At 31.8% G+C, this 10863-nt stretch overlaps 1 protein-coding gene and 1 long non-coding RNA gene across 2 annotated transcripts in view; both read right to left on the bottom strand.

Annotated features, from left to right (window-relative positions):
- Positions 1-3894, bottom strand: part of LOC111088130 — a 16518-nt gene extending 12624 nt beyond the window's left edge. The window contains exon 1 of the long non-coding RNA XR_002612730.1: positions 3746-3894. This is a non-coding gene — a long non-coding RNA (uncharacterized LOC111088130). The remainder of the gene's footprint in view (positions 1-3745) is intronic.
- Positions 3895-4693: 799 nt separating this feature from the next.
- The window catches only part of LOC106468844 (heterogeneous nuclear ribonucleoprotein M-like), a 15283-nt gene continuing 9113 nt past the window's right edge, over positions 4694-10863 (bottom strand). The window contains exons 5-9 of the mRNA XM_022397203.1: positions 8800-8883; positions 8039-8451; positions 7691-7742; positions 6175-6258; positions 4694-5518 (exon numbers count right to left, since the gene is read on the bottom strand). Of these exons, the coding sequence (XP_022252911.1) occupies positions 5463-5518; positions 6175-6258; positions 7691-7742; positions 8039-8451; positions 8800-8883 (689 nt within the window). The 3' untranslated portion in view covers positions 4694-5462. The remainder of the gene's footprint in view (positions 5519-6174; positions 6259-7690; positions 7743-8038; positions 8452-8799; positions 8884-10863) is intronic.

Raw genomic sequence — 10863 nt, 5'->3', positions numbered from 1 at the left:
AAGAAAGTAAGATCAGTAAATAATCACTTAAGTTATGAACGTTAGTAGGCTACTTATTTAACTGGCTTTTCTGAAAGTGCTCAGAGACGTGGTTAAACAAACCCACAAGAAAGTAAGATCAGTAAATAATCACTTAAGTTATGAACGTTAGTAGGCTACTTATTTAACTGGCTTTTCTGAAAGTGCTCAGAGACGTGGTTAAACAAACCCACAAGAAAGTAAGATCAGTAAATAATCACTTAAGTTATGAACGTTAGTAGGCTACTTATTTAACTGGCTTTTCTGAAAGTGCTCAGAGACGTGGTTAAACAAACCCACAAGAAATGAAATGTTTTATTTTAATTGTTTTTTGGGGGTAACAGTTAATGGCATTTTTACAGTATGAAATGCAAAGGTAACCTCTCATTAACTGTTTACTATCTAGCAATTTTTTAAAAGAAAATAAAGTTCACAAATTTCAAGATATGAAACTGTTACACTAACTATTTTGTTATAACGTTAAAAACAAACTACTTAACTATACGGATATTTTTATACCTTTTGATAATAATCAGTTGTAGAAATGTGACAAAATATCAGGCAAGAGCTTTACGTTTTGTCTTGCGATTTAGAAAACTTTGAATAAAATATACAAACAGCAAATTTAAAAACAACTAAGGATTATTTTATCCAGACCTCAACCCATGAAGAAGAAATATTATAACAGTGAAACTCACATTTGCAACAAATACTGTACATGTCAGTGGCCCCTGGACTCCTAGAGATTCCAGAAACTGTGGACTTAGTCCGTAAGTGTTATACTGACTAGAAGAACCACCTCCTATGCCAAATCCAAAGTTGTTACTTGAGGAAAATCCATGTTCCCTGCTTGTTCTAGTGATATGTTTACCATGCTTGTCTCTTTCTACTTCACAATCCTAAGACATACACAAACAAGACCTATTAACACTATAAGCAGTGTGTTTAACAAGAGAGAACCATTCACTCTCACAACTGAAGGTAGGTAGTTGAGATTAACTTGTAAATAACATGTTCAGAACCTTTAATGGTACTTATAGACTAACTATCATTCCTTATACAAGTCTTACTTTATAAATCAACACATATAAATAAGGTAAGAAGTAACAAGTTTTAACCACCAATATTCTATAACTATGAGTTGTAAGTTGGTCTGATGGATGTCATTGTTATAGTTTCTTGTAACAAGCTTTAACTACCAATATTCTATAACTATGAGTTGTAAGTTGGTCTGATGGATGTCATTGTTATAGTTTCTTGTAACAAGCTTTAACTACCAATATTCTATAACTATGAGTTGTAAGTTGGTCTGATGGATGTCATTGTTATAGTTTCTTGTAACAAGCTTTAACCACCAATATTCTATAACTATGAGTTGTAAGTTGGTCTGATGGATGTCATTGTTATAGTTTCTTGTAACAAGCTTTAACTACCAATGTTCTATAGCTATGAGTTACACTGCCTTTAAATATAATTTTAGACTTGCCAAAGACGTTGTCTAAAAATACTATGTTCAGGTAAGCTAAGCTTTATTGAAATAGTTGCCATGGTATCTGTAGATGGATATTAACTGATGTACAAAATAATTTATTTTATTCATGCAAGACTCTTCAAAATCTCAGTCCAGTTTAACTTCGATCTCCCTGAAGTAGAGATCACACAACATCTGAAACTTGTGAAAAGTAGGTTGGTGACATGAATGTCAATTGACCTGTAAATATTCATTTCCTAGTGTTACCAACCGATGGAATGTTTTTATAAAAATAAATATCGGTGTTGGATGAAACTCACCGAGCAAATTTTTATTTTCAATAAGTCTACAAGTCATTTATTGAGAGCAAAAAAAAATCCAGTAAAAAGCTCAGTGCAGTTAAAGATAGTTGTAAGCATTCACAAAATATTGATGATACAGAGGTTGTACATTAAACATGTATGAATTAATTACAAATCAGACTTAGCATACCCTTACTTCTTAAACAAAGAACTGAATCTGAGTGCAATGTTTGGACCATAAGCCTACATAAAGCAGTTAAACTCATTTCTTACCCCAAGATGCCAAATACATCATGGATTACAAAGGATACAAATAGCCTGAACAGCCTCCACCGGGTGGTCAAATGTAACAGTGCCATGTCCTTTACTGTTGCCCTCATCGTCGGTCTTTAAGTCAACACTGATAACTTTCCCTGCCAGCTTAAAAACGTCCTCTAATTTCTTACTGTCGACCTTGTAGTCAAGCTAGGAAAGAAACAGTTCTATATACAACACACTTGACCTTACTTCACACTTGACCTTACTTAAGGTTTCCTTACACAACTGTAAACAGTGTTAAGTATGCTTAAAGTTTAAGACATATTACCTGTTATTTATCCTCCCCTTTTAGGGATGTATTTTTGATATCTACACAGGTATTTCTTGTCCCTAAAGATGTATTTTTTATATCTACACAGGTATTTCTGGTCCCTAAAGATGTATTTTTAATCTATATTCTTCCAAGCACTCCATACTAATATTTTGTACTAAATTACATTTTTCTGTTTAACAGATTAACTCAAGATGCTGTAAGTAACAAATAGCCAGCTTTCAAAGTTTAAGCCTATAAAGAGTACATTCATAAGTGTCCCTACTCTTGACAACAATTAACTATAAATGAAGTTATAAATTCGTATTTATTTTTTGGATTTTATTGTAAAGCCTGGTAATCAGATCTAAAATGTAATCTTAAATACTCAGTCAAAAAAACAAACCCACACCCACCAGGTAACTTGGCTGGAAGTCCATCAGCTTCATCACTTTTGAACTTGTCCTAAAATATAATATTAGGTAACAAAACATGAAACTGACACTCACTCTTATAACACAGCTGTTAGTATTTTTCATAAATTAGAAGAATAAAAGAAACAAAGCATCTCAAATATCAATGTAAAAACAATGAAATTAAAATTCAATAAAATAATGACACAACTTAAAGAAACACAAATTATAAATTCTGTAAGTTACCCACACCTTTCATATATAAAATTAGCACTTACCTGGGCCAAAAAGACTCAAATTATGCTAAGATATTTTTTGTAAGATATCAACACACAAAACATAACTCACAATTCGAACACTCATCATCCGGGCAAACAACTTCTGACCATTAAACATTGCTGTACACAATGTCAAGGTAATCTTTCAAGAAAAACGAATGCTTTGGGGAATAAAGATCTTGAAAACAGGTTGCAGGTGGTACATATCTATACCGATCCAGAGTTTTAGTGTTTTTATTTCATGTACTTTTATCAATTTTATACATAAACTTTTCTAGTTGTCCACAAAACTCACTCAACAATAGCACACTTGATTTATAAAGCAGAGATGAGGAATTACCTTTGGTATAATAATTTAGCCAATTACTCTAAAAAAAAACTACTTATATCACAATGTTTTTATTTCTTCCTTAGTAAATCCACGAGCAATTACAGACTACACCACATTATTAATTAGTAGCACACATGATCTGTTACGATGAGACACAACAGGAATCAATTATTTTAATAGATATTTCTTTAGTTACACAGGTATTTCTGGTCCCTAAAGATGTATTTTTGATAATTACACAGGTATTTCTGGTCCCTAAAGAAACATACACTTGCTTGCACAGTTTAAATTAATCAATCTAAAATCCTATTAAATGTAATACATTACAATAATCATCTGTAGATTTAGTAAAAATGCCACTTACTATTAAGATTAAGCGGCTGACCACCAGCTCCTAATCCTTTCCCGACACTATGGAGACCATCTAAAAGTATTATTCACATTTAAACAAGCATACTTCTTGAGAAAGATGGCTTATTGTATAAGAATATTAATGTACATATAAAAGATGCTACAGTTGACAGAACAACAAAAGTATTAATCATGGGCATAAGCTAAAGCAGAGAACTTCATATATTAAAAAAAAACATAAACACTAAATTTTAACTTTCTTCACTCAGATAAACAAAGTTCGTTTTAACATAATAGTGAAACTATCTTTCATATTTATATATATAAAATGGTCCCCAAAGATGTATTTTTGATATTTACACAGGTATTCCTGGTCCCTAAAGATGTATTTTTTATAACATAAAGTTCAGTTCCTTCCTCTGCTGTACTGAAAAAGCCAGCATTTAACATCTTCCAGCTACTCTTCATAACATAATATATAAACAAGTAGTCCAAACAACTTAAAGACAACCAGGTATACAATATCAAATGATTAGAAGGACAAAGAGATAAGATATTTGGTGAGGCTATGACTTTTTTTAATCTTAAACGATCAAAGTTTCTAACATATACCAAATTAATACATCCTTTAAAAAATAAGAAAGAAATACCTCATACGTTTCTTTCCAGAATATATTTTATGTAATATACTCCTAAAAAAAAGATATTATAATAAATTCATCATCCCCCAAACACAAATGTGAAAAAGAAAAGTTAATTTCATAACAAACCACACAATTAATATACATGAAAATATGATTTGAAACAAGTCCCAACAACATTTACATGAAAAAAAACAAAACCAAAACTTGTTCACCAAACATTAGAGGAAATAAAATCACTTACAAATTCCACTGTTTACCAATAATAATAAAAAATCACTGATACAGAACACCTTAATTGAAGACACATCAGAGGCAAATTTGTACAATGACTAGTATTTTATTTGAAACGAACAGTTCTGGAGAATTCCAAAGTATCACTGAAATATGCCAGAAACTTTTCAATACAAAGTCATACACAATGAAGCAACATATGAAATTAAAAAAAAAAAATACCTTTCAAGATTTCATAACAAAAGTTCCAAAACTGGAGCCAAAAAAATTAAAGAAACAATTATTTGGGTAATTTCACAACAAAACAATTTGATAAACATCTCGCAGTAGAAAAACAAGTTTTAATGGTTTTTCACAAGATCTGTACCAGTGCTGAGAGATCTCTTCAGTATTTATCTGCTGAGAACAGACACCTTAAAACTACAAACAGATATGACCTTTACAAACTGACAGCTCAAATTCAAAATTGAAATTTGACAACAGAAAAACACTTTCACAAAATTCTGAAAATTACTCAAACTACTAATAGTTCAGTTGTTCTACGATACTGTGAGAGCCGTGACAATACACTCCATACCAATAACACACTGTCCAAAGTTCCTAATAAAACAAGGTTTCAAGATACAGAACAAAATTCACTGTTCTACAATCTTCTTATCTTCCTCTGAAAGTCATGCTTTATAAGCTGTGCCAAACAAAGGCTACGAACTGCACGTCAAAAAGAAAAGCCTGCTCTTTTGTTTGAAAGAGATAGAACAAATACAGAAAACACACACAGATGATTCCACTAATAAAAAATACACAAGAAGATGTTACACCTGGCATTTTGAAACTACTGAAATATGTGATAAAACATCAGTACAAGCGAACCTCAATTTGCCGACCATCAATACGAATTCCATTCATTAAATCTGAGTTTAAGTTAAGAAACATTATGTTACAGCATCTTACAAGTAACTACAGTGCTGTTAGGTTCAAAATCTTATGTATACATTACACATAATTTAAGTTACACAGATGCCAAGTGTGGAGAGGTCAGAAGATGTAACTCGTATACAACACAAGCACCTAACAAAGAACCAGCACTATTACAAAAATAATTTATACAAAGGATTCTTTTTGATAGTTACCACAGAAACTTCTACATAGACTTGTCTGTGTTGATTATATAACAATGTATCTATGTTCTAAGTTTGTAAAAAAAAAACTACACCATCAGAATTAATTTATAATGTTTTACATAATTTTCTAAATATTTTCAGCTACATATATTCAATTAAAATCAAACTTACTCACAGACCAAAGCTTCTGTCTTTTATTTTTCATGTTTATAGTTGTTGGTTGTTCTTTTAAATAATGTTTCAAAAAAAAGGTTTCTTTTTTAATACAGTCTTAAACTGTGACTTAGGACTTTTAATTTTATTTCTTAGTCTCTGTCACACTTTTAACAAAATTTAAAAGCTTTTTCACTCACTGATGCAAGATTAAAGACTTGTTCGACTTGTACTTAACGTACATTTTCCGATATCAATTTAAGGTACCAACTCCATAATTACTTAAAGGATACCAACAGCTCGCTGAGCATGTCGTTCTGCACTAAACCTGATTAGTCCAGTGCCGTGTCCTTTCAATTCAGCAAAACGGACATCTCCTAGATAGAAAATATTTATATTAATAAACTTTAGAAATACAACAACAACTCATTACTACAGAACAATATACTTAATGTAATCTTTCAACACTTTCAGCTTGTCTTTCATAGTAAAATAAAAATGAGATGAAGACTGACCATTACCAGTATACGGGCTTATAGTTTTATTTCTTCAAAAAGCTTTTAGGTTCACTTATTTTCCAGTCAGGACAAAGCTTAAATACAACAATATACTTATGACCAACTAGAAACTAATTAAGTTTTAGTAATACCTTTCTGTGGTTACACATGATTTGTATACATGACACGAACAATTTCCAAAAAACTTACAAGGCAGAAACAAAGAGAACCCCATTTCCTTTATGTAAATACCTAACTAGTTTTGAAAATAATGTTATTTTTGGATATTATAGATGTTATGGAACTGATTACCAAAAGTAATATACTCACACACACAAAGCAACCATATAACCAAGGTGCACATCATTCAACATGGTGTTATAAATTTGACGTCACACTTATAAACCTTTTACATTACTGAGAGTTTGTATGAAAGCAAAAAAAAAACAAACTAAATACAATAGACAGGGATACTGAAAATAAACTATAGATATACATTTAGAAGATTCGAGAAATTATGCAAATACAAACCATACAATGAAAAAAGTATTTTTATACTTTACAAAAACATTACCTTGTACTTGTACTTCTCAGAGTCTGAATTTGTCTGTTCACAGACGTATGTTTTGAACAAATCTTAACATATCTGATTTCTTGTACACAACACATTTATTTAATTTCTTGAAGGTTTGTATGTCAGTTTGTTTGGTGTTTTAGTGGAATGCTTCTGAAGAAGCTGTAAAGTGAAACATTGAGTGTATAATTAAATAAGAACAACAATTTGGTGTTATACGGTCATTCATTTCTAGTTTGAAGACTTGTAACATTTACTAAAACTTTTCCACATTTCATGAAGATACAGTAAATTCAGACAGCTCAACAGACCAAGTCCATGCACATTTGGTTAAAGGCATCACGTATTAAAGGTTAGTTTTAAGTTGTTTTCTTAAAGAGAGCAGTTAAATAGTCCGAAAAGTTTTCTTAAAAAATACCTTGCACAAATGTTCATGCTGTTTTCAAGATTCAGATTTGGATGACGATGTCCAATTTCCAATGTCCAATTACAGCCAACTGTAACTCAGTGGTCTATTTTATCGTTAAGTGACGAGTTAAAACTGTCAGTTTTGTCTTACACCATACGACGTAGTTGATCAGTAAGTTGGCAGTTTTTTGGGTTCTGAATGGATCACTGGTTTCAGGTCAGCTGAGCATTTATTTAAAACAATAATTCAAGTAATGACAAGTGGTAAAAAAGTGGCTTACAGATTGTTTTACAAGTACAAAATAAACTAAGTTGAAAAAGTACACTCACCAACATCCCTGAATCGATCCCGTAGTGTTTGCCACGTGTAAGATGATGGAAGCTAGCACAATACAAGCAAACACTTTATAACAATCAATTACAGGTCAATTAATGCAGTATGGATTAACAAATGTTTTAAAGTTCTAATGAAATATTAGATAGTACTACATATTGTGTAGTAATTGTTAACACCTAATTACAGGTAGACAAATGAAACAGTCCATCAAGTAGGTTCTCAAAACTGTACAAGACACAAGGATTACATTTTTAAAAACAGAACTACTAATTAAACATGATTAAAAACTATATATCTTCATGTAAAGTATACAGTATAAAAAAAAACTAGATGATACTCACATTTTTTACCATTACTGTGTCTGAGCTTCGTGTTGATTGGTTGAAACCCAAACGGTTCATGTCCCCAAATGCTCCTCCACCTGTATTGGTCATTCCAGTGCCAAGCCCTAGAGCTGTTCCAAGACCCACTGCTCCACTTCCCATGGCTGCCATCATGTTGTTTGTATTAGTTAGTCCCATGTTGTTACCGACAGTTCCTAACCCAAGTCCAGCAGCACCCATGTTACCAGTGAAACCCGTACCCATGACTGTATTCATACCCATATTATTCACCATTGCTGTGTTCAATCCCATTCCAGCTACAGAACCCAAGGCACTCATATTATTCATTGACATCATTGTATTCATATTACTCATATTACCTCCCCCCATCCCCAAGTTATTTGTCCCTCCTGCCATAACTCCTAGTCCACCTGCAACAACACAAATAACAGTTTGATTTAAATTTCAATGAAAATTTTGACAAGTTATTGAAATAGCTTTAGAAATAAAATGTGATATAGAGATTTCATCTTTAGGTAATTTCTGAATTAAAAACCTTTCTGGCTTGCTTTAAAACCATAACAGATTTTAAAATCTGTTGTAACTGGTGGTAGACTACAAAACTCCACTGCCTAATAATAAGAGCTGCTTTTGATTGGTTCCTCAACAAACGTCAATATTACAATAAGCCTAACAGCTATTCAGCATGATAGAACTTAAAAATTAAGCTTATATCCAAGCCAAGTTAGAACCAATACGTGTATTATTTCAGAACGAACCTGTTGAAGCCCCTGTCATTCCCATCACATTGGATCCACCAGTTACTGCTGATGGGGCTCCTACATTTGCTATGTTAAAAGCTTCTGCAAGAAATCAGAAAAAAAACTTATCAACTTTTTCATAAGTAACTCTAGTACACTTGAAACCCGAGCGGTATAAATAACAGTTACTATTATAATCAAGGATGCAGAGGTAATAAAATTAAAAAGGTATCACAAAGGCAGTTACATTAGTTTTCAATTGATTTAAGGCTTGGATATCTGTACAATATTCATTCTGTAATAGACTAACATAAAGACTTACTGTAAAACAATCATAGATTAAGTATTTTGGTTTCCAACATCATGAAATCAGTGACTGTGCAAGATAAATATGTACACATGGTCTTTGGTACCTTAAGAACACACTGGAGGTAATGTCTAGTTGATCTAACTTAATGTCACTTTTATTATGAAACTTTTCATGTCATGAATACCTATAGCAGTAGTCTCAATTTCAATCCCATATCGCTTCATTCTGGGTTCAAAAAAACTTCAGTTTTTGATCTTTTGAATCTAGAAATAATCCTGGAATTTAAGGCCTATTAAATGTGTGGTTCCAGTTTTCCAACCACCCTAATTTAATTTTAAATGAATATTTTGTTTTGCTGACATTTGTATAATTTTATTTCTGAATCAGTTTGGTATTTAATATATAACTTCCAATCAGAGTAAGGTATTCACGAAAACAAGGAACCCACTTTAAGTATATATATTGTAGAGATGGCTGATATGGGTATTATAAACATTTATTTAAAAACACAAAACACGTTATTCTTAACTTGATGATGACCTAAGAAGGTCGAAACATTGTTACTTGTTTTGTGTTTTTAAATAAGAGTAAGCTATGTACTTAGAGCAAAATTAAAAATCAATTTGGCCAGGAGCATAGCTAATTAAATATACTTTTCTTACATTTCTACTTATAAAGATCAGAATGTATTGTTTCATCAGTTCGCTACCCTCTCTTTTAATGATATTTTTGGCCACTATCCTAGTAATATCTTAGACAAATAAGACCATGTGTTTCTGGTTAGAATCAATTACTCAGCTAACCTCTGACAATTAAAATTCCCATGTTGAACTGACAACATGATTGTACATGCTACCAACAATCCTTGCAATAAAAATAGAGTCATGTGCTCCTTACCATAAAATAAAGGTGTTTTATCACTGTTCCCAAACAGCAGTTGGATAAACAACATTACTGACAATTTCTACCTGGAAAGGATTAAGACTGTTACTGCTGAAGCTTTGCTATCTCCCTTGCTAACACTGACAGACGAGAACGCAGACACCAAGTTGGTTTATGTGAATTTACTTGTTGACCAGGTCAATTTTGTAATAAAATTTGTATAATTAATCTGCAAGCCATCCAAGATGGAGGAAGTGGTGCACGTTATGGAAACCTTTACAAGTGAAGCAACAGTAAAAGCTGAAAATGCCTTCAAGATGTTAATGGCCAAAGGAAATGCAATACCTCCAAAAATAAAAAAAAAATAGCTGTCAAAAAATAAATGTCAATCAGCACAAAACAATTTTCTTCTGTTTATTGGATCACTGTGTTGTATAAGAATTAGTCCAATTTCTATAACATAGTCAAAAGCAAAAAAGGTTTTCTTCTGTGTTCGTTTAGGTTGAGAAAATAAAACTGAAACATATCATTTATAGTGAAACAAATGGCATATAAAAAGTGAAACCAAATAGAGCCTCTAAACTAGCAAACATTTAATCTGTTTGAGTAACTCACTGAAGACAAGAGATGTCACGGATCAGTTTTAATGTAGCAAGTTTGATGTTACGACTTTGTAAGAATCATGTATCATAAACTTTTGGTTGTAACATGGCAACTTTTTTACTTTAGGATCAGTTTTAATGTAGCAAGTTTGATGTTACGACTTTGTAAGAATCATGTATCATAAACTTTTGGCTGTAACATGGCAACTTTTTTACTTTAGGATCAGTTTTAATGTAGCAAGTTTGATGTTACAACTTTGTAAGAATCATGTAGCATAAACTTTTGGT

Source organism: Limulus polyphemus, unplaced genomic scaffold (assembly GCF_000517525.1).
Source record: "Limulus polyphemus unplaced genomic scaffold, Limulus_polyphemus-2.1.2 Scaffold3187, whole genome shotgun sequence".
Classification (NCBI taxonomy): Eukaryota; Metazoa; Arthropoda; class Merostomata; order Xiphosura; family Limulidae; genus Limulus; species Limulus polyphemus.
The sequence above is the reverse complement of the archived record's forward strand: the minus strand, read 5'-3'. Positions and strand labels throughout refer to the sequence as shown.